This window comes from Scleropages formosus, chromosome 12 (genome assembly GCF_900964775.1).
Source record: "Scleropages formosus chromosome 12, fSclFor1.1, whole genome shotgun sequence".
Classification (NCBI taxonomy): domain Eukaryota; kingdom Metazoa; phylum Chordata; class Actinopteri; order Osteoglossiformes; family Osteoglossidae; genus Scleropages; species Scleropages formosus.
In genome coordinates this window covers 14417752-14441595 of record NC_041817.1, presented here as the reverse complement: position 1 = coordinate 14441595, position 23844 = coordinate 14417752, and the positions used below count along the sequence as shown (strand labels likewise).

Here is a 23844-nt window from a genome sequence, read left to right as displayed (position 1 = left end):
ATTTGTACTCCACTGTACAACAGAGTACCGTCATATCCTAACCCACTCAGTTATCCCTAGCAAATGGGGTACGGTGCGTCAATCTGACAGTGATTATAGCTGTTGACCTCCCATGGACATGGATTTAACATTGGTGATCACAACTAAAGAACAATCCAGTTCAAAATTCTGTTCTCTTTCCCACTTGTTTAACACATAGCTTTCACACACAGCTAGAAATAGAAGGACATAAACAGACACAAACACACTTCTTAAAAAACTGTTTACTCAACACTCCAAACAGAGCACAACTGCCCAACAAAGTGTACCCATTAATGTAAACAAGAAGTTCACTTTCATTTCTTTTAACAACCAACACATCCTTTTTTAAAAATCAGCTACAGAGGGTTCTGTGTGCAGATATGTTTCGGTACGTTCATCATTTCGGGCCGTGCAGCAAATCTCGTTCTTGACAGAAGAATAGAATTCGGAGATATATTAAATGTACTTAAGATGCACCAAAGAAGATTGTAGTTACTTTTTAACTACTTATAAGCCCAGAATTCTCCAGGCAGAGGGACCTGTGTGGCCTCAAGTAATGTTTCTGCTCCCGCACCATTCGTACGATGTTCAAGGGCAATTTTTTTTTTTTATGTACAGCAAGTCATTCTCTCACACCAGTCCTGCCCCCTTCTTCAGACATCCAGTTCCTCAAGTGTTTTAGGAAAGGGTCACTGCCTCACACAGTCAGAGACAAACTTTACAGTATTTACTGTGCATCCTGCTATACACTCCATCAGTTTGCCCCACTAACCTGGGGACAAAAGCGAGGGGTGGCGGACCTGCCCTGGCTGGAAGTCAGCCAGTCGATACAAAACCACAGGTAATAGAGCATCCATTCTCCACTGTGGGTGGGCCGTACAAATAAGAAGCTCCAAGCATGTACAGATGCCATGTGGATCGCGCTTTAGTGCTGTTTAATCCTGTCCGTTACAGGCATTCCTGCTCCAGTGTTTGGTAACAGCAGCATCCCGGTGCGTCGCAGACCACTCAAGGCAGGGCTACTTGCTTATTTGCTGGTGTAACCTGGGTATGGAGGTGGTGGTGGGTAGGTTCTGGGTGGGGTTGGAGTGTATGGTGGGGGCAGAATGTGGTGAGAGTACATTTCATAGTCATATGTATATGGAGGAGGCGGACCTGGTGGAAAAAAAAATGGAAAAAGATTATCATTCACAGAAGTTGCATCATCACAATGTCATGATGGATTCTAGCACTGTGTCTCATAAACGTCACATAATTTTTTATAGAAATCGTGTGGGTATAGAGCCCTCACCAGAATTAATTAATTACATTTTTTCTCTCCCTGCACCTGCAAAAATTTGTTGGTTGTGCAGATTTATTTTCGCTTTTATGGCATTTAAAATGGAACTAGAACATGTATTGATGTTTGAACTTAAATGTTTTTGCCAGCAAAGACAAATACCGCTCTGCCAAGAAATTAAACTGGAGTTATAACAATAAAGAAAAACTGAAAATATACTGAGGCCCACCAAGTCAAGTGTATAATTTTAAGCTGTGGGTCCTTGGGCCTCACCATTTGTGCTCTGATGAATTACCTTGTGCCAAAAGGCAAGGCTCTGGGTTATGCCAAAAACACAAAGAGTGGTTACGTCACAGAGTCAGAGAAACCAAATTATTTGTGTTCCCTTGGTGGGGGGGTCACTGACGACCTCTTTCATCTCATTACCCACAGTGATGTCTGCCTATGATCAGCTGGGAACCTTACAGTGCTGTGGTTGGAAACTGGTGAACTGCGCTCCTCCACACGGTGCCTTTACATCACCCAAAGGTGCCTGGAGACCTTACAGGCAAAAGAAGGGGGTAGGCTTCCGTATTTTGGGCGAATAAACGGGAACGAAGGGGTTAAAAACACATAAAGCTATGTCTTTTATTCAGCAGTAGAACAGCGCCACCTAGTGGTCACTCTAGCGCACTGCTCTCTTTGCAGCGCTCGCGGCTGAGACCCGTTCGCTGCGATAACTGGGCATATAACGCTGTTCACAACGCGTGCCCCCCCCAAACCCCCCTACCAGGATACCGTGGAAGCATTGTTACCTGGGTATCCCTGGGAAACAGTGCTAACGTGAGAAGCTCTGAAGACCCCCACGCGGGAACTCCGCCCGTTCTTCACGCACATGCACGTGCACAAGAAGATGGCTGCCACGGCGCCCATGAGGAACACGACGCCAAACACGATCCCTGAAATAGCAGTACCCCTGCGAAAGCAACGCAGCGAGGGAGCTCGTTAGCCCGCATCACGTGCAGCGACTAACATACTGCACTGGTGACCGAAACACTTTGACCTAAAATCTGAAGAAAAAAAAAAAAAAGAAGAAAAAACGGCATTCTCCATTCTTCCCTTTTCGAACAGCCTGACTTCCCGCAGACCTCTTCGCTGAAGCTGTGGTAGAGTTCGCTACCCGTTCAGTGTTTGCAAACCAAACTGGGATCGTGCGGGTTTTACTATATCCCAGGAATGATACCGCAGCTATTCGTAACTTGAACTGTGTTTGAGCGGAAGTCAGACGCACAGCGATACACAGCGAAATATGTCAACAGAGAGGAAACCTGTTCACTCTTCAAAAAGACTCTGATCTAGACTGGAGCTCCGGCGTTTCAGTTCATTCCTCACCGGACCCAAGTCTACGAGCGCCGTGTCGACTTGAAAACAAGCAGCACAATCATTTCTCAGCCAGAATTTGACCTAAATCAGTTGAAATTACTGCTTCGAGGTTTCGCTACGATCCACCTAATCATTCTCTTTTCTAAAACACACTTACAGTAAAACAGAGTACACAATACAGTACACACAAACCACAACAGTAATTTATACATTTATACAATGATGAAAAATTAGGCCAACACCACCCTACACCTGTTGGATCCAGTGAAAAAACTGCAACTCCGGTCGCGTACTTTCGCATCTAATATGGGACAGAGAACAGCTGATTCAACAAAGCATCCTCTGAACACCAAACGACCGCCGTCGGCACCGAAGGAGGACTGTACCTCCATTGTGCGGGCCGAGTTCTTCTCAGAAGTCAACCCGGATCTGAAGGACCACCTAACCAAACAGCAACCCGCCGCTGAATCATTAGAGACTCATCTATAAATATTTGTCCATCCTGCAGTCACAAAGTCTTTGTTTATGTGCGCATGTGTATATATGCGTGCAAAACTAAAAGAGCACTGAGAAAAACGAAAAGTGGCTACGGTATACGCTCCCTGGCACAGACAAATGCATGAAAATCGACGATGTGACAAAATCAATTTTGTTTTCTATCTGGACTCATTCAATATTTTTAAAGGCTGCCAATGGCACACAGATTACAGTTCAAACTGGGGGGAAAGGTAGATTATAATTTTAATCTCCCCTGCCCTTCTCTGAAGCATCTTATTTGCTTCGCAGGTACTTGCTGGTTAAATGTAGCTCAGTCTGATAGTAGAGTTCTCTAGAGCTGGTACAATAGTGTTGGGTGGGGGGTATTTTCAAAGCAGCAGGGGCACAACTGAGGTACTTACGAGAGAACGTCCCCCACATATGCGTAGTAGGAGCAGCAGAAAGGGGGGGTGCCGTCACAGCAGTATTCCACACAGCCGTCGCACTGAGCAGCCCCAGGGCCTAGCAGGAAAATCAGTGCACGCAACACACACACACACACACACACACTCTTCATGTCTTGCATTTCATTATGACTTGCTGTTCATCCACACAATTTGGAAATTAACACAATTTGATGTTGTCCCTAAATGACAGCGTTCATTTCAAAATGGCATTTTGTGCATATTAAAGAAATGATGTATCCTGTTTCACTGAGGTATGATGTAATGTACTGGTATAAGTAGCACTGATATCAGGGCTAATCTGACTAATTTGCAATGAAGAGCAGCATACAAATGGCCCCTCTAGGAAATGGGTTTGGGACCACTGACCATAACACTGTGAATTATTTAGAGATGACCCCATTCAATAGCGATTAACAGAGCATTATAACGCTACTCAAAGCAGAAGTCCACTCAGCTGTACTGTTGTTGTGTTCCTGGGAAACAATACAAATAACAGTTTCAGTGGGAAAAATGGGTTTGTGCCAGAACACATTAAATACCGTTATCATCACTTATGAAAAAAAAAACCTCACAGCGTAGCCAAAATTAAATTATAACAAAGTGCAAAACCTACCAAAAGCATAATATACTGTAAATAAATGATAGAGGAAAGATGATGCTGCTTAATGTGGAATTTGCCACACAAACGTGCATTTCTTTCAAAATGCTTAATGTCCACCTTCTGCTCCAATGTTATAGCCTTTCTTTCTTTTACAATTTCCAAGAGTGTGTTATTCAGTGCAAGGAGCCCTTTTACAGTCTTTCCTCCTTTGCCACCCATATGAAACTGAGATGCCATGGATCAAAATTAAACACGTAATACTGATGTGTAGGCTGAGTCTGAATTTTCCAATTGGTAAAATTCTCAAGTCATATTCGCCAAAGATTGTGGGAAGCTGGGCTTCTCTATTCATTTGTTGTGTTATGTCAAAACGGCTTTAGGAAAACACACACTATAGTAGAACTGTACTGTGCGGTACAGTAGAGCACAGTAATCCGAATGCATGGGCTATGACATGGTTAGTAAATAAATATGCAAAAGAGGACACATTTTCATTTTAAGCAGGTCATTTTTCACACAACAAGAAGGCATCCTTTAAATTCATGACAATGAGAAAAATGTGTCCTTCAAATTTATCACGATGTGAAAAATATGTCCTTGCAGGGGCAGATAAACATGTGGCAAAGAAGGTCGATGTCTTTTCATAGTGTCAGGAGTGCCTGTATGAAAAATAAGGTGAAACAAAACAAATCATAGCAGTCCAGAGAACAACAAATTAATTCGTTTCATTAGAAGGATTTTTGACATTTAAATTAAGATTTGTTAGGAGAAATAAAGCAATAAAGCCAGTGATAATTCACCAAGCACACAGAACTATTGGTACCATGAATAAGACAAATGCAATTTTTCAGACACAATATTGCACATACAACACTATACAATACACACATTGCACATAAATTCACAGTATTCACAGCACACAACACTATACTGACATACATCTACGGCTCTCAAAGGCCAAGTAAAAACGACGCTTGAAGTCTTCCTTTCGGGTGAACCTATTAGAGTATGTTTCTTGCTGGTCTGCAGCCTGTCTTTATGAATCTTTGTTTTGTGCACCTATCAGGCCCGTCGTGCAGTTGATTATTTCCTCCACTCCCTACAGCTGTCGTCTCTGCTGCGAGTCAGGACCTGCATCAAACACCTTCCTTTCTCTAGCTTGCAGTACCATAAGTATGTTAACTGGAAGACACTCAAAAATCAAAGACTTCCTACTGTCAGTATCGAGTTCTGCACTTACGGTGTTGGAGATCTGGAGCCTAGAAATACAAGGTGTGAGCTGATCTGTGGTCCCTCAAAGGGTGTAAGAATAAAACACTGCTTTCCAATCTCTTACAACAACCTCAGATTCACTGAATGTTTTTTACAAATGTACGATTCTTCTACATTTTCTACACAACGTTTACATTTCCACATCCATTTAACATCAGACCAATAAACTGGAGGCTGCTGGCAGCTATTCAGAGAGAAAAGAGCAGGGTCTTTAATAAGGGCGAAGACACCATTCTTTTCAGGGACTGGCTATATAGTTGAAAAATACTTTGATTACATCGTACCATATTGAAGTCATGACTTAACTACTCTTGTTACTTTGTAGTCCATTATTCCAGAAATACTTGTACAGGATGAGTAACCCAACATTACACACACACACACACACATTTTCAGAACCGCTTGTCCCATACAGGGTCACAGGGAACCAGAGCCTACCCGGCAACACAGGGCATAAGGCCGGAGGGGGAAGGGGACACACCCAGGACGGGACGCCAGTCCGTCACAAGGCACCCCAAGCAGGACTCGAACCCCAGACCCACCGGAGAGCAGGACTGTGGTTCAACCCACTGCGCCACCACACCCCCATTCCCCAACGTTACACTTTCCTGCATAAAAACTAACGTTAAGTTGCCTTGTACACATACCTCAACAGAATAATATAATATCACCGATAAAAACTAATTAATTAAAAGCTTAAATTGATTTTAAAAATTACATTCATTTAGCAGATGCTTTTCTCCAAAGCGGCTTCCAATGAACTCTATGTAGTTTTATCAGCCCACGCACCTTATTCACTGTGGTGACTTACACTGCTAGATACCCTACTTACACTGGGTCACTCATCCATACATCAGTGGAACACACACACTCTCTCTGTCACTCACACACTATGGGGGAACCTGGACAGCTTAGCTTTGGACTGTGGGAGGAAAACCATGCACACGGGGAGAACATGCAAACTCCACACAGACTAAGCAGGGATTGAACCCACATCCACTTGCACCATGTGGGTTCTGTGAAACTGCAGTGCTACTTGCTGTGCCACTGCATCAACTAGAATAGATATCTGCTACATGGCCTACCTTGCTGTCCCCGGGTTCAATTAAATAGTTCCAGTTAATTAGTTGTTTGGGATAAATACTAGTTTATTTAGTTGCAAGTTTAATGAATGATTAAAGAAACATATTACAACAAATCAGCCCACTTTAAACAGTCAAATCTGTGATATATTGTATAAAAAATATTCTAAGACATCACTAACCTGTGTGATCCATCTTCTGCGATCTTTCGTGCTTTTTTTTTTTTTTTTTTAACATATGCAGTCCGTGTCAGGGTGTGTGACCGGTTCCTGCTGTGTGTGGGGCTGCCGTTTGTGGCTGACAGCTCTTTCGGGGCTCATTCACACCAACCTGTGACAAGTGTCACCAGCGTGCGGCACCGCTCTGCCTGCCCTTGCAGACACGGGATCTCAGTGTCTGTGTGTGTGTGTGTGTGTGTGTGTGTGTTTGTTTACAGAACCACTCCTGCAAAGTAACGTAAATGTTTATATGTGTCGCAAAAAAAAAAAAAAAATACTGGGAAGGTAATTAGGAATCAGCGATATTCTGGTACACTTTTACGCAGCTACTTGTGTGATGAATGCCAGAGCATGTGGGGAAGGAAACTAACTGTACTTAAGAATCACACATCTGCAGCTATGTCTGTTTTTACACAAATTGTATTTTCTATGAGTTGTACGTCGCTTAGGAGAAAAGTGTCTGCCAAATGAATAAATTTATGTGTAAGGCAGCCACTGTTCGCCTTACCATTTTTGTCTTTATCATGTGAGTGGAAACAGTAACCTTTTTATTAACTTTGAATAGGCGGGGGTTGGGTGACATGATTGATGATGAGTGTTATCCAACAAGCTCCAATGACCTGAAATATTTCTCAGTGTTATTCTGCACAGGCCCCACGGTAAGTATGAATGTTACATTTTTTCATTTAGGAGATGCTTTTCTCCAAAGTAACTTACAATGTTATGGTACTTACAATTATTCATTTATACAAACAGGTGGGTGATTTTACCAGAGCAATTCAGAATAAGTACATTGCTCAACGGTACTACAGCCAGATGTGGGAACCGAACCTGCAACCTTTTGGGTCCAAAGGCAACAGTCGCAACTCCCACGCTACCAGCTGAGCCCACATAAGTAGGAGTGAGTATGAATATAGGCTGGGGACTGTCTCATGTCCCACAGCAGAGGAGCACTGACAGCCTCCTGCTCCCCACTGTGGAAGTGAACAGATCTCAGTTTTTCACTCCCTCGAAGCTCTAAAGCAAACTCACACTCGGGTTTTGTACATGTCACTGGCCCATAGCGTCTGCCTTCCTGTTTGATGCTTTCAGCGGCCCACCCTGCGCCCCCCCCAGCCCCCCACGTCCCTCTGCGTGGGTGGTCCACGCCCGTGGGCCCTGGACCCTCTCTCACCTCCGGGTGTCCCGGCCCCACATGGAGCATCAAAGGAGCTGGAGGGAGGGCAAAACTGTTCATCGGCAAGAGCTTTTCTTACCGACCAGCGGAGAAAAAGGCGCTCCGTGGGCGAAAAACCTTCTTCAAACCTTTTCAATGAATACTTTATTTGTGCGATACGAAACAACAGTCCGTATCCGTGTAGCGCCCGGGGCAGTGGGTCAACTTTTGGAAATCATGAACAGCCCGATTTTATGTATAAAAATCATAATCTCCGTAAAAATGTGGTAACAAAAACATAACTCGGATTAAAGGAAAGTTTTTGATCCTGTGCCGCGTGCGGCTGTCAGTACTCGTCTACAGTACACAAAAAAAAACACACACAGCGTGGAAAATTCACACTAGTCTAGTACTAGTGCGCATATTCAGCTGCAAATCTGAAGCAGACCAGCTGTGTGTAAGGAATCCTGTTCCTATAACACACACTGTGCGCGAGACATTTCGAGGGGTTATTATATTATCTCAGCACATCATCGCACATTTTGTGCAAATTCCGCCGCCGCCGCTGCTCATAACGTGGAAAACCGAAGAAGTTTCAGTGAAACTGAACACACACGCGAACAGATGTGTGAACACTGACACGCGCAGTCTTACCGGCCAAGAGACACACGAGCAGCGAGTCCCACACGAGGGTCCGCACGCGCTGCGCGCCCCCTGACCCGGGTCCACCCATGGCAGCCAGCTGCTGGCCCGCCGTCCGACTCGAACTGTGTGGAAAATCCACTCATTCAGTCACCGAAACACAAGCAGGGTTAACGTCACATGTAACGTCACTTCTACAACTCTTTTTTAAAAAAAAAAAAAAAAAAAAACTCATTCAATGGTGCGAAACTGACCTGAGCGGCGGCGGCGGCTCCCCGCGCAGCACCTCACGAAAGTCCCGCTTTGGAAGATGTGCGGTGCCGCGTGCCAGCCGCGCGCTGCCCGCTCCGCCGCAGAAGTGTGTTTCTCACTAACTCCTCTTTGTTTCTGCTCTTCCTCTCCGCGTGTCGCTCCCCCCCCCCCCGGTCTCGCCCTCGCCCTCGCCCTCCACTGCCGCTCCCCAAAACCCCCCCCCGCCTCGGCGGAGGAAACTCTTTCAAAGAGACGTGTGCGCGCTCGCCCTGTCCTTACCACAGAACGCTGGCGGAGGCACCGAGCGCCTTCCCGCCTGCCTGGCACAGTCCCGCTCGGTCACGACTGCGCGTTCACGAACAGCCTCCGCCATTATTATCCAGGTGGCCGAGCTTCCTCGCGACCGTCCCGACCATAACGAGCCCCATTAAGGTGCTCAGTGGCGCTCGGCTACACACGCAGTCCCCGCATGCGGAGCTATAATCATCATGTCGTTATTCTTATTCTGACCGTCCTCGACGCTCTATTTTGACCGCGCTCGGCTCAGAAGAGCATAATTATAGAGAGCAAGAGGAGTCGCTGAAAGGAACCGGTCAAACTCGATGTACCCAGAAAAACATCGTTACTGCGCCTTGCCTTCGACATTGTCCGCGGGTCTCTGTAGGGGGACGGATGTAAACAACGAAACTTATTTGAGAAAACACATCCTGAATGATACCTCCCATTATACATGTTTGTTGTGAAGCAGCCTGACCACATAATATATGCTATATTATTAGCTATCACTATCTTTTATTATGATTATGATTCACCTATGCGAATCATGTGTATCTAAGTCAAGGTTTTTGGACCTAGATTTGTACGAATAAGTGTTTCCTGCACTGACTATTTGAGGAATTCAGCAGGGCTGATTTCCTTTATCCCCCACTTTGGATAGATAATTATATTCTTTTGAGAGTTTTTTTGCTTACTGTATTATTTCAGAAAAACTGGGGGTGTCTCTGTAATTATAGTCATTATATTATTATCCTGATGACAAAATACCTTTATAAAAGCTGAATTGTAGATCTTACAGGATCTGGACCACCACAGCCCCTAAATCATGGATAGGTGTTTTTGAGTAATAAATGAATACACCAACATCTGAATAGTTTTTTTTACTGAGCACATGGAGTACTCATCCAGTTCAGCAGCACTGCTAAACCACGTATTTCAGCCTAGTGTCTTTGATAATCTCTCTAGCTAAATTCTGAATAGCTGACCTATTTCATTTCCATTTCATTGATTTCTTCAAAGGGGGGTACAGTGGCGTGGTGATGCAATGGGTTTGACTGGGTCCTGCTCTCTGGTGGGTCTGGGGTTCGAGTCCCGCTGGGGGTGTCTTGTGACAGACTGGTGTCCTGTCCTGGGTATGTTTCCTACACCCTGTGTTGCTGGGTTGGGCTCTGGCTCCCTGCGACCCTCCTGGGGACAAGCGATTTCAGACAATGTGTGTGATTTCTTTAATCCAAAATAGTATAGCTTTCGGAGATACACCGCACTTTACCTGCAAGACATTTTTCTCCATTTGTTGCTGGCTCATTGGGGCAAACCCGCTGCTCGTTCAAACTGTATGGTAAAATCAAAGCCACGTGAGCCGGAAATTACCTTTAAAAAAGTCTATCTTATCAAATTAAAGCGACACCCAAGACTGTGGAATTCAACGAGCAACCATCTTCAGATACGCACCATCTATTCTTTCTGTGAATACCAATGAGATAAGTTTCATAGGTATTTTTTCTATGTGCTTGTACCAGACCTTTAATGTTGTATATATTTAGCACTGCAGCGATAGGACCCCCTGCTGATCTCCCACCTCCCGGTTGACTTCAGTGGGATTATGGGAGAGCGTGCACCGCCTGACGGCTGTGGCTTCAGTGCTTCACCGAGTCATAAACACAGGCCTTAATTATGGGAGCCTTGTCTGTCTGCTGGGCAAAGTGAGATAATAGCCCTCAGATGGAGTGGGGTCTGTTTCAGGAAGTACACTATTACACTGAAGTGGCCTTTCTTCTTGGGCTGTGCACACAAACCTAGTGAAAATTAATGCAAACGCTGATGAGCATTCACTTGGTCGAATAAACCAACAAAACTGCAGTAAATACAGGCTAAGTGTTTTAATCATATACATAGCATACAGTACTGAACCTCCAACTGTTTCCCCTCTTTTCTGTCAAACATTTTTGACATGTGGCAGTGTGGGGGGGGGGGAGGGGGGCTTTTTTACTCACATCCTCCTACCAAGCATGAAACTGGCACACAGCCCCAAAAGCTATAGCCTATTGGAACTAATGCCTTTTTTTTGAAGGGTAATATTTGTGCTGAGCGGGGGCATGGGGATTTGGCCAGGGCCCGCTCTCTGGTGGGTCTGGGGTTCGAGTCATGCTTGGGGTGCCTTGCGATGGACTGGCGTCCCATCCTGGGTGTGTCCCCTCCTCCTCCAGCCTTACGCCCTGTGTTGCTGGGTTTGGCCCTGGCTTGCCGCGACCCCCACTCGGGATAAGCGATTCTAGTCTGTGTGCGTATGTGTATTTGTGCTGAGGAAAAACGAGAAAGTACTCCAGTTCATACATCTGACATCAATGTGATAGTTTATTCATAAACCTAGGACCATATATAACTGTATAAATACTCTATGCAATCTACATTCTTATGGTATTTCAATGATAGTAACAATAATTATAAAATAACGAAATAGGATTATATTTTTCAAACTGTACAAAAATAAATAACATTTTGTTATTCTGTACAAAAAAAAAAAAAAACATACCTTCTCAGAAGGTACGACAGACTTACTTATGAAGTAGTATCAGGAGGGAGGTGCCTCCATAGATCTCTATCTTCACATACTACCCACACACACAGGGGCATGTTTGGTACATCTGAGCACAGAAGACTTTAGTACATACATTTGCAAAAAAGGTAGTGTGTTGTTTATAATAAGGGTGCTGGGATGCTTATGACACAGCTCAACTCAGCAACAGATGACCAGTTCAACACACTACACAGCCAGCTGTCTTACCAAAGCCAACACACACACGAGACCCAAAAGAGACTGTGTAGATAAGGAGCACTCCTGCTGACAAATGAAACCGAAGCCCCTGAAACCCCCAACGAAACAGCACTGTGACTTCCAAAAAAGATTTGAACTAACAATGTGCTGGATGACTGATATTAGGTGAGTTGGTACTGAAGGTACAGGGTTGGCGGTGCGTAACGGGATGGCGGGGGGGCATAAGGAAAGGAAGAACAGGGAGTGCGAAGCACGATTGGCGGGTCGAAGAAGGATCCTCCGAGCGGGACGTTGACTGCAACTCGTCAGCCGTTGGCTGAAACCCCTTGCTGGAACAGGCGGAGACAAGAGGTGATGGAAGAGGATGAGAGGATAACAATGTGAAGGTGAGCTTTCAGGTGCCAGAGCTTCCTCTTTTGCAAGGCGGGAAGTGTTGTAGAACACCTCATTCTAACTTTTGCTGAGAATCAGAATTACTTCTGTCCAGTCCAGCTCGGACAGAACGCACGCACGCACGCACACACACACACGCACACACACACACACACCTCACCCTCGATGCTCAGAGCAGCATACTTCAACACCAATGTGTCATTTTTTTTTTCTTTTCTCGCGAAGCTCATCAAATACGAGCAGAGCATTTCAACTACGTGCCAAGCGCACCTTCGGCTCTGCCCGGCGTCCTGTCTGCGTGCGACCAACCTGACGGCGCGACCGTGGCCTCACCGCTCCCCACGGAGACGCACACCATTCTAAACACTGTTCAAAATGTAAACATTCTCCTCGCAGGCTCATTTGTCCTGTACAATTTGCTGGAATGTATACAGCTGTAAGTAACAGACAGTTACAGCAATTAATTTGCTATAATTTGCTAGAAGTGTTTTGTTTCTCTTCCAAATGTCCTTTTGGGAGTCTTTTTCGGGCTCCCTTCCTCGGACACGGTCTTTAGCAGGGCCCTAGGCTGCACAGGTCCAGTCGGGGCCTCGGCCGCTTGTCGGGATCACAGCTCTCGTGGGGTAGAGGATGACCGTCGTGCCTCAGGCATCGCAGGGAACGCTTTCGGAAGCCCTGCCCGCAGGTTTTGGAGCAGGCGGACCACTCCTCCAGCTGCCACGCGGGGCAGGGATGAGGGGCGCACGGCTGCGAAGAAACCGGCCGCAGTTCAAGGGGACATTCGGACGAGGGCCGGCCCTGGAAGTCCAGGCAGTCAACGTCACGCTGCTGCACTCCACCGCCGCACGTCTTGGAGCAGGAGCCCCAGTCGCGCAGCACCCACTCGGCACCACCGGACTCCTGGATGGCGTTAATGGAGAGGCGGCGGCGGGAGGCGGGCCGCGGGGCGAAGTAGCTGTACTTGATGCGGGGCTGAGGAGAGTCCCCGACTGAGAGGACCACGATGGTGAGGGGTTCTGGGAGCGGCGCGAAGCTTCGGATGCGCTCCAGGGAGGCCGAGGAGCCGCTGTAGCGAAGCAGCGCCCCCCGCAGGGAAATGTCAGTTTCCAGTGTGGTCAGCTTATATTCCCCGTTCAGCAGGTAGGTCCCATTCTGCCTTCGGATGGCTAGGTAGCTGCTGTCATGACGACCCGCAGCTCTCTGTTTTATATCCACATGCGTGGCTCCAGCAGGGATGGTCACTACATCCTGATAACCAGGCCTGAACGACAGTGAACGGCAAGGAGGGTCACTCATTTTGTTCACAATTTCAGGTCAACCCATGGTAAGTGCCTCATAAATATAGCACGCTAGAGACAGCAGCACTGGAAAATTCCGTTTCGATATGAGGAAACATGCAAATAGAAACAGTATTCACCTGGCACGATCCAGTGACCCAGCCACTTTCTTGCATGTGGTTCCATCCCCACCGCAGATGCCACACTTATCAAAGCGGCGGTTAGAACCGATGACCCGGTCGCAGCCAGCCTTCACACATTGGCCTTGCACGCACACAGATGTGGAATCGGGGCTGCAAGGAGTTCCGTCTGCCACCTGGGGGCAGCAGAGACACAAATGCAATCACAGTCATTACTAAGGTGGTACCGTCACTCCGTTCTCACCACGAAATTACACCCTTTTTCAAGACCGACATGGGTGTACTACGTTCCTATCTCCATAGAGTTAAGGACAGAAAATCTACCCCACTGGTTATCAGTCTGGCAACTAAAGAGCTGCTGTGCGGTCATGACCGGACAGTCATGATTAGATCATATTTCTCCTATGAGAGCAAGTCGAGTTAATGTTTAGATTTACATTTATTCATTTAGCTCAGGCTTTCCTCCAGAGCTACTTACAATGTTACGCTACCAACAATTACTTGCCCATTTATACAGCTGGGTAATTCTAGCAGAGCAATTCAGGTTAAGTACCTTGCTCAGGGTTACTTTTGCTGGAGGTGGGAGTGAAACCTGCAGCCTTTGGCTCCAGATACAACAACTTTAATGCCGCGTAACCTTATAAACCTTCACGGCATCTCACCTTGGGTTTTAGGACAAAGAAGTAGCCTGTCCCTTTGGCTCGGCACACCAACTTGCAGCGGTCTTTGGGGGAGATGCCCGCATACTTGGGGACCCACTCAACTCCATCTCCTGAGCCAAATGACATACTGGTGAAGATGTCATTGTGGGCCAGGCACTGCTCCTCACGGAATGACAGACCTTCAAAAGGGAGAGGGGGTGGGGTGGGGTGGGAGGAAGGGTCAGAACTCGACTTCAGTACGGCGCTAACTCCAGCTGACACAGGATGTTTGTTTTAACAGCTTGCAACTGGCGACTGCACTGTAACTATTGATCACAGCTGAAGCCAAAACCCCCACTTTACCGTCTCGCTCATAAACACAGCACATCCTGTTATGCTTTCAGTTTAAAGGAAAACCTCCAAATGGCTTGGGTTTGATGCCTAAGCCACCCTGAGCTGGAGGCCCCCCTCACCACTGCTGTCCTGGATTTAGTAACGCTAGTGCGGCGCTTATTTTCGCCATTCGTGCTGCGCGCTCACCATTAGTGTCGGGGCACAGCTGGGTGTTGCAGGAGCGGTACTGGATCCTCTTGCCCTCGCAGTACTTGCCCCCATTCTTGGGCACAGGGTTGTTGCAGTCCCTGAAGGAGTACTGCACCCCACCCCCGCACGTGCGTGAGCAGTCCCCCCAGGGACCCCACTCCCCCCAATCACCATTGACAGGGACCTGTTTAAGAGAAAAATTGTGATCAGTTAAGTGCGAAAGAGAAAAAAAAAAAAAAAAGAAGATTCCCATGTGACAGCACATCATCGTTCTATAACTCACACAATATTTCTCTGCTTCAATAACACCACCACCACCATTTCCATGCCAGAATTCAACCCAAGAGTAGGACACTGGAACATCCACACTCACCTGGTACTCCACAGCCTGCTTCTTGGTTAGACACTGGCCAGCCAGGCACGAGCTGTTCGGCCCACACGGCGTGCCATCGGCCCAGGGAAAGTTTTTCGTCTGGCAGACAAGAAGACCCCCGGGGGCTGTCACGGTACACCAGAGGGCAGCGCAGGTCGTGCTCAGGTCCGGGCAATGCTGGGAGTCCTCCCCAAAAGTCAGCTGGCACTGTTGGTCTGCATCATACACTGAGCCTGGCAGGGCCTTGGGCAGTGGCTGAGGCTTCTGGGGCTTGTCCAGCAGACACTGACCTAAAGGGTCCACGGGGGACAGATGAGCTCACGAACACCTCAACTCTGCACACTTGCAAACGACGTGCTAACCACGATATGCGAGCGTACGATCCGGTCAGGGTCTCACCGTGGCCATTATCCAGGAAGGAGGTGACCATGAGGGCGCTGCAGGGGGACCACGGCTGCAGCTGGTCCAGGTTGGACAGGGTGGATGCCATCATGTGGGAGTTCCAGTTGGCGCCGTTGATACTGCCGCATTGCTTTGCGTCATCATGGGGCATGTTTAACACGTGACCTGTGGGAAAATGGTCAGTGATCAGTTACTTTTTTGTGAGAAGATGAGCACGGGTGTAGATATGCTGGATGCCCGGATCTCATACTGTGCTCTACGTTATGAATACATAAGTAAGTCCGGATATCCGTGCCATGTTTGCGCGCGTACGGAATGTGCGCAAAGTCCTCGTACCCAGCTCATGTGCCACAGTGAACGCCGCCTGCAGGCCGTCATCTTCGATGATGGAGCAGCTCCTTTCAGGATCACACGCAGTGCCCACATCTGCCATGCCTAATGTGTCACAGGAGTGAGCGCCACACAGATCCTGTGGAGAGGGAGTTGGGGGGGGGGGGGGGGCAAACAGGATCAGCTGACTTTTCTCAAACAATAATAAACCTTCCTGTTGAGCATTTCGCTCCTTACACAACCCCTAAGCTCTCTGGACTTGGACACATTTACATCTCTATCTGTACGGCTTACAGTGCGAAGCACAAGAAAAGCATTAGACAGAATTGCATCTACGTGCGCATGGCGTACCTTTCTTGTGAACAACACGGCCGTGTCGTAGTGCTCAGGGTTCCGGTCGCTGGGCGGGTTGTGTTGCCGCTGCCACTGACAGAAGTTGCGGAGGGTGAGGGCCGCGTTGGAGGTGACGTCCGGCCCGTGCTGCCCTTCGTGGACCACGAGCAGCTTCACCACGGCCAGGCTGATGGAGTTGTGGATGGTGGGGTGGCGGTACAGGCGAGAGGCTACAGCCATGATGGTCAGCAGGTATGACTTGAGTCCTTTTTTGTGAAACTCGACCATCGACTGATCCGCCACCAGCAGCATCTCCACGTAGCGTGGGCTGGACACGAAGCGGCGCGATCGACGGCGCGCTGGAGGAGAAGTGTTGGAATGAGTGAGAGGCTCGTCTCAAGCCTTGTTGAGTCAAGGGTCGAGGCGTAGGCGTGCACGTGCGTGTCTGCGACCGAAAGCACCTACGATGGGCTGTTCTTGTAACATATGACCCTTTCATGCTACTGCGAGAAAGAAGACATTCGGAGACCTCTGAGAGGACGTGATGGGAAGCCACAGTGACAGTGGACTGATGGGCTGGAGCGCCGAGGCCGAGGAGGAGCCCCTTCCTCTGGAGACTCCGCCCTTTAGCCCAAATCCCCTTAAGTGAACTTGGAGGAAATGAATGAGGGAAAAGCCGAAGCCGGGAAGGAGCGCCGGGGCCGGCAGCGCAAACCCGCGCCGCGAACGGTACCAGGAGGCAGGTTTACCCGTCTTAACCTGGATAACTGACCAACCCGCACCCCCCACTCCCTCGCAAAACTCCATTTAACCCTTCGTTTACCCGGCTCTGAGCTATGCAGCCCCACAGTTTCCGCACTTTTTCATTAAAATGTTCCCACAAAGAGCCCATAATTTGGATGAAACACCAAAATTGTCACTAATAAAACCCGTTTCGCGGAACACTGCATCAGAGAGCGCTCGCGTCGCGAAGCGCACCTCCCTAACACAAATCGGTGCAACCATCCATCCCATCACTCGGGGGTATTATTTTAAAGAACCTTTACTATTGGGGTTATGAAAGGGAAAAGAAGTGAAATCTAACGTAACTGACTTAGTTAATACTCGCTTGGCTTGTCAGAGAACAGAGTGAGGTTTCATTTTTCCTAGTAGTACGACCGTCGTCGGCAATTACGAGCTTCATGCCAGCGGTGACAAGACGGATAACATAACCTGCGTGCATTTACTCTGGGTAACTTACGGCTGACCGGGTGTTTAAACTTTAAAGCCCCGTCCCGCACGCGAGGTGCTGCGCGCGAGCCGTACCTGCGGCCCCCTGCGCTCGCGGCTCCTCCTCGCGGCGCTGCTCGGGCACCCGCTCCTCCTCCTCGTTCACGCCGCACTTGGAGCCGCCCTCCCCGGCGCGCAGCGTGCGGCTCCTCCGGCGGACCGTGTGGCGGCTGCGCTCGGACGCGCCCGTGTCCGTGACGTTGTTGCCGGGCTCGATGAAGAACTCCTCTCCGCGCACGTAGAAGCCGCCCCGGAGCCCACGGCACACGTTGATCGCGGCTGCCGAACCGGCCTCCCCGTTCACGGATCCCGAGTAGAAGCAGCGCGGCGAGTCCGAGCCGTCCGACCCCCGTCCCCAGCCGCGCGCCTCGGGCTCCGAACCCTCGCCGGGCAGTCCCACCGCCTGGAAGACGAACCCGGGCGCCAGGAAAGTGTGGTCCGGCTCGAGCTCGAGCACCATCCGCTTGCCAAAGACGTCCAGCCGGTAGATCCGTTTCTCAGCAGCCGCGTGCCCGGGGGGCTCCGTCGCGTCGATTCGGACCGGCACCGCCGTGTCCTCCTGCCACGCTCCGCGCGCCACGCTCGCGCACAGAAGCGCAGCACAGCACAGCGCATAATAAAACCACATAATGGTGCCGTGAAAAGGACAAAAAGACTCTTTAAAAAGTAACTTAAAAAAGAAAATTCCTTATGGAACTTGAAACTTTTTAAGCTGTCAAAAGTTTTAAGTAGCAGTGCAGAAATGTATAATAATATTACACTAAGACGGGAAATGTATCCGATGAAAAATCCATTTGTGTACCACTAATAACTGAAAGGAACGCTTTAATGCCAGTTCACAGGGAGATGATCAGAGTTCTTAGCGCAGTGTCGCCAAAGGAGGATTCTATGGGACTGAAGCGCTCTCGTGCCGCCGAAAGTCGCCCTCGTGTCCTGCTCCTGCTGCTGCTGTACGGCCAGCCGCGCGCTCCGGCTCCCTATATACCCCCCCGCGGTGGGACCGCCCCCTTCCCGGATTCCCTTTGATCTACAGCCGTGCGCAACGACAACGTAGAAGACCCCTGGAGCCTGGCCACCATAATCAATCATATCGGAGGGGCTCTTGGCTGAGAAAACATCACCCTGTGTCCAGCTAGTGGGAGGGATCTCCTCCTTCTCCTGCGTCTCTCTGACACTGTGGGCTCGAACCCCACACACAGAGCTCTCGTGGTCCCTTTTTCTACCACTCTGGACGCGAGAACTTTGCTGCGCTTCCATAAGCACTAGATTTAAGCATACTCATTTAAGACCTTGCTGTGGCTTTCCGGCTGACATCACTGGGTTGGGGTTTTTCCCGAACCCGGGGGAAGGGCATGGAATGACGCGCAAGCCAGGTGTGAGGTACGCGACTCGCCGCTTTACTACACGATACGGAACGGGAATCCGAAGCGCTCAGAGGCCCTTAAGGTGGACCGGCCCCCCACTGGACACTTCTGTTGAACGTGTAGAGCGGCTCATGTAGACTAGCCCGTCCATCTTAAATATGATTTTAACGCAGTTACTTTAGACGAAGACTAATTGAAACTGTCATAAATGTATAATTCCTGTAAGAAGCTTTTTTTTTGTGCACTTTCAATAAACCAGTTTATAGTGTTCAAAAGTACTTGTTGTATCGGTGCTTTTACTCTCTTAGTTTAAACATACGTAATAAATTAAAATCCACAATTTTTTTAGGTAACCGCGGTGTCTTGTCCCAAAAGAGTTTAGGTTAAACTTTAGCCAATCTAACTTATTAAAACCAGTAGCTAATATCAAGTTTATAATATTTGATTGTATTCACTAAATATTGGAACTGAAACCCTTTAAACTGTAAATATATTGCGTTTTGATTTATACTTTAAAATAAAAACGACTAGTGTTAACGCGTGTCACCCCAGCTACGCGATTTTAGAATTAGTTTAATGAGCCGTAATCTTTGCGACCACCTTAAAAATGACAAACGAATGAAAACTATATATTTTTGTCCACCAGATGGCGCGGTTGAGCCGTGCCGCATGTTAGCGGAGCTCCCAGGTTGAATTTGGATATCTTTTTTTCTCTCTGTACGTATAATGCAACCTGATGATGGATAAAACTTCAGATGAGAAGAAAGACACAAACGTTCATAAAATTCTCATCTCATGCTTGGTCATTCAATTTTTCTGACGAATAACAGAAATGATAAATGGTCATCATGACTGTACAATGAGTCCAATACTGTAAATAGTTTTTGATTCAAGCATCCAAAAAGCAGCACATGAATTATAATAACCAAAATAATAATTCATTAGTTACTGTCACTGAGAATGATTCTTGACTTTTTGGATGCTTTTATTCAAAAGTAAAAAAAAAGACACGGTCATATTAATATCACTTGCTGTGTCTGTTTCATTAATGTTGCATCTAATGTAAAGCAACACTTTGGCAGAGTGTTGTGACAGAAATGGCTCCCTCATTAAAGTATATGAGTTATAATGCTAAAGTTGGTGACCCAATGCATTTGTGTATGTTGTGTGAAAGAGTGACCGTGCATCCTATGTGTTGGTGTGGAAGGGAGATAGTGTATGTTACACAGCATTACCCAGTAATCAACACAGCAGATGGTGCTACAGCATCACATTTGACCAGAGAATGTCAGTGTGCGTGTTCACACACACACACACACACACACACACACACACACACACAAACACACTGCCTCTGGGATGGAATAAAATGTTTATTAAGAAACTGCAGGTGGTAGATAGAGGCTGTAAAGCTATGTTGTAATTTATTCATCAGGTTGTCTATGGATGGACAGATGATGTATTGGTTGGAAAGCTGGACTTGGACTTATAAAACGTGGCATTTAGAGCCTTATTTTCATGAGTGTGTTGTGTTACAGTACCTCTGAATAAAACTTCACTAAAACTGATTCACTAAACATATAGCAATATTCATAATAATGGCAATGTGGAACAGCCCAGAAACAACATAACATTATAAATTTAGAAAAAAAATTCTAAAGTGAGCAACATTTTCTAGCATCACACTTAACAAATAAAGGCGCCAGGAAAAAAGTTCAGGATTCAGTTCTATTTGATGCATAAACACAGGATTATGTGGTCCATCTCTTGCTGCTGTTAGAAATTCATAATCCATCCATCGTCAACAACCACTTGTCCCACGCAGGGTCACAGGAAGCTGGAGCCTTACCCGGCAACACAGGGCGTAAGGCTGAAGGTAGAGGGGACACACCCAGGATGGGATGCCAGTCCATCACAAAGCACCCCAAGCAGAACTCGATCCCCATACCCCCCACACAGCAGACACTGGCTGAACCCACTACACCACTGTACCCCCTGAAATTCATAACTGGTTTCTTAAATTAGATAAAAATTTAATTACCATAAAACTGAAATTACTGCAATTAACAAACATCGCTGAAGATGTTTTTAATAAAAGATAGTCAGACTTGTTGACCTGGAGGTCTGCAGCTTTTTTGTCTCTTGCTGAGGGTTATTTGTATGATTATGAAGAGCTTTAACCTATGGACAACGTGACCCTGGTCAGAACAAGTGCTTGTTGACACCGGATGGGTTTAACCTATGCAAGAGAGAACCTGGGAGCTCTGTTATGCAATGCTGAGCAGCTGCCTGCTTTGCATTTTATTGCAATATTTGACTTTTACAAACAGATGTTTCTTTACATGGAAGAAGGGGACCCAGGAGAAACTCTAAGGAGAGAGATGCAGAGCCTAAACACAGCCAGCTACACTGCTTCCAGAGAAAAGTCTTCATAGTAATAGGAGTACAATAATTGCTCTTCAACGTACTGGAAACACAGTCTCATGTGCAATGGCCAGTTATTTACAGGATAAATAGTCAGCATTTTTAATGTACATTGTAAGAAAGTGTACACAGAATTCAGAAGTTCTTAAAAAATAAAATATGACTATGAACACCATACAAAACTGCTAGGACTGGAGAATGACTTTTATCTCTTAAGCTGAAAACAGGCAAATTTTGTGAAACCATAAAATGGGACAGATTTTCTGAAACACTGCAATGAGTACTAAAGGGTGGCACAGTGGAGCAGCAGATTTGGCCTGAGTCTTGCTCTCTGGTGATTCTGAGGTTCAAGTCCTATTGGGGATGCCTTACAGCAGACTGGCATCCCATCCTAGATGTGTCCCCTTATGCCCTGTGTTGTTGGGTTAGGCTCTGGTCTGCTGTGACCCTGCTGGGGATGAGTGGTTTCAGGCAGTGTGTGTGTGTGTGTGTGTGTGTGAGCAATGAGTACTAGTAATGGTTTCCATAGTACTGTTATTTTTCAGGAAGTGGGGTGTGGTGGTGCAGTGGGTTGGACCACAGTCCTGCTCTTCAGTGGGTCTGGGGTTCGAGTCCTGCTTGGGGTGCCTTGTGATAGACTGGCATCCTGTCCTGGGTGTGTCCCTTCTGGCCTTATGCCCTGTGTTACTGGGTAGGCTCTGGTTTCCTGTGACCCTGTATGGGATAAGTGGTTCTGAAAATGTGTGTGAGAGAGAGTGATTTTTCATTTGCTGCTTTTAATGACTTTCTGTACTGGCTGACTTCTGCTGAAGTTATATAAAGAAAAATGAACGATGAAGGGAAAAGAAAGTGAAAGAAAAAGTAAATAGGTACAAAATAACTAGAGGAATTCAGGGTTGATCAGACCTAATAAAAATGTGAATTTCCATGAAAACACAACATTCTTAAGAGATTGCATAACAGACAAAAACACAGTTTATGTAAAACACAGACAAACCGCACACAATCGTAAAATATAACTTTATATACATACAGAAGACACTAGAAAAACAAGGTATTTTTTAAAAAATTTAATGTTCTGCACAATTGGTATTTTTGTTAAATAATTATAATAAAGAAAAATAAATAAATTCATCACGTTTTTTCACATACCAGTTGTACAAACAATAAATTACAATTTCAGTGCTGTGTTTCCGTCGTTCCATTTTAGGGTCTTTTCCCTATGGTGGGAGTGTCAGACAGTACTGGATAGAGTGTACATGTGTGAAGGTGAGTCTGTGTGCGTGTGTTGCATGAGCACGTGTGTGTGCATGCACTTTGCCCTGCAGCACAGTGATCCAGACAGACATACACATGATGTAAAAAAAAATTTCTAACTGTACAGGGTGGTGTACGTAGCATACAAAGTTGTCTACACAGATGGTAAAAAAGTGTGTTCAGGTGCAATTATGCAAAAGTATAAGTCCAAGGAATGAGCCATAACCAGATGCACACTGGAATCAAAAACATAATCCACATAATGAAATTGCTCTAAGCCACATACAGAATACTTGAAGGTATACTTGATTTTACTACAGTGCACCAATTAAGGTCAAAGCAAAATGTCCTCAAAATGTACATAATTTCTAATAGTACATTGCAATATACTCTTGAAAAGTGACCTTCATCGTTAATATACTTTATTTATGCTTGGAAAACCAAGCAAGCTTACTTTAAGTATTGTAAAACGAGCTAAATTTAGGACCAAGTAATTATTAAAATCATATCACTGAGCTATACAATGTGCTTTTTTACCTGGACAGCCATACGAGTAGTAACAATGACATAAAAGAGCAAAACCTACCGTGAAACTGAAACCCGAACTGAAACCCGTATCCGCATGCGGGATGTGCTATATTGTATGCATGTAACGAATATACCGATTGTTTTCATGAGACGTATTTGTGGCATACATGCAGCGTTCTACTGAATAGTTCAGTATTCAACTGGAAAGATCACAAGTGGCAGAGCGTGAGGGAGTGAGCAGGAGCCACTGAGCGAGATGCGGACCAGAGACAGCCTGTTCAAAAGCTACAGTTCTTACGCACGCGATTCTTCTCTCATCATCTATAACCTGCAACCTTGCTCATTTCATGTACTGTACTTTGGAAGGTTGTATCAATAAGCAACATTCTGAGAAGTAAAAGTCAAAAGTGTGAGTATATGAGGGCATTCAGGCCAATATCTGTATGGTACAACCCGGACGCAAGAGTGAAAGCAAAGCAGCCCAGAGGAGCTACTCACGAAAAAAAAAAAAAAAAAGTAGTTTCCAACGAGTGTACTCAAACTTTTGACCGAGACTGTACATTTCACAATGACTGAGCGGATGAACTGGTGTGTCTGTGAATTAGTGGGTGACAGCGACTGAGCGTCAGTTGACTTAAGTGAAAATAAAGTGGCTAGTTACTCAACTTCTGCCTTTCTTGACACGCCAT

The 23844-nt window shown here is 46.6% G+C and overlaps 2 protein-coding genes across 2 annotated transcripts; both read right to left on the bottom strand.

Annotated features, from left to right (window-relative positions):
• Positions 1 to 248: 248 nt before the first annotated feature.
• cyyr1 (cysteine/tyrosine-rich 1) lies at positions 249 to 8967 on the bottom strand. The gene is made up of 5 exons (XM_029257107.1): positions 8832 to 8967; positions 8590 to 8702; positions 3562 to 3661; positions 2095 to 2255; positions 249 to 1176 (listed from the first exon to the last, which is right to left on the bottom strand). Exons 2-5 carry the CDS (start codon positions 8666 to 8668, stop codon positions 1049 to 1051), a joined length of 468 nt encoding a protein of 155 aa, XP_029112940.1. The 5' UTR covers positions 8669 to 8702; positions 8832 to 8967; the 3' UTR covers positions 249 to 1048.
• Positions 8968 to 12014: 3047 nt separating this feature from the next.
• Positions 12015 to 18606, bottom strand: adamts1 (ADAM metallopeptidase with thrombospondin type 1 motif, 1). Its single transcript, XM_029256677.1, has 9 exons — positions 17619 to 18606; positions 16332 to 16672; positions 15987 to 16119; positions 15648 to 15815; positions 15249 to 15538; positions 14873 to 15059; positions 14354 to 14532; positions 13692 to 13867; positions 12015 to 13535 (listed from the first exon to the last, which is right to left on the bottom strand). Exons 1-9 carry the CDS (start codon positions 18208 to 18210, stop codon positions 12827 to 12829), a joined length of 2775 nt encoding a protein of 924 aa, XP_029112510.1. The 5' UTR covers positions 18211 to 18606; the 3' UTR covers positions 12015 to 12826.
• Positions 18607 to 23844: the final 5238 nt, after the last annotated feature.

Excerpts from the sequence above, each read along its gene's own strand:
- adamts1 (XM_029256677.1), bottom strand. The coding sequence starts at position 18,210 with ATGTGGTTTTATTATGCGCTGTGCTGTGCTGCGCTTCTGTGCGCGAGC. Across the intron at positions 15,060-15,248 it reads AGCAGGCTGTGGAGTACCAG|GTCCCTGTCAATGGTGATTG; the intron begins GTGAGTGTGGAT and ends TCTCTTAAACAG. Across the intron at positions 14,533-14,872 it reads GCTGTGCCCCGACACTAATG|GTCTGTCATTCCGTGAGGAG; the intron begins GTGAGCGCGCAG and ends TCCCTTTTGAAG.
- cyyr1 (XM_029257107.1), bottom strand. The coding sequence starts at position 8,668 with ATGGGTGGACCCGGGTCAGGGGGCGCGCAGCGCGTGCGGACCCTCGTG. Across the intron at positions 3,662-8,589 it reads GCTCGTGTGTCTCTTGGCCG|GCCCTGGGGCTGCTCAGTGC; the intron begins GTAAGACTGCGC and ends TTTTCCTGCTAG. Across the intron at positions 2,256-3,561 it reads TATGTGGGGGACGTTCTCTC|GGGTACTGCTATTTCAGGGA; the intron begins GTAAGTACCTCA and ends TTGCTTTCGCAG.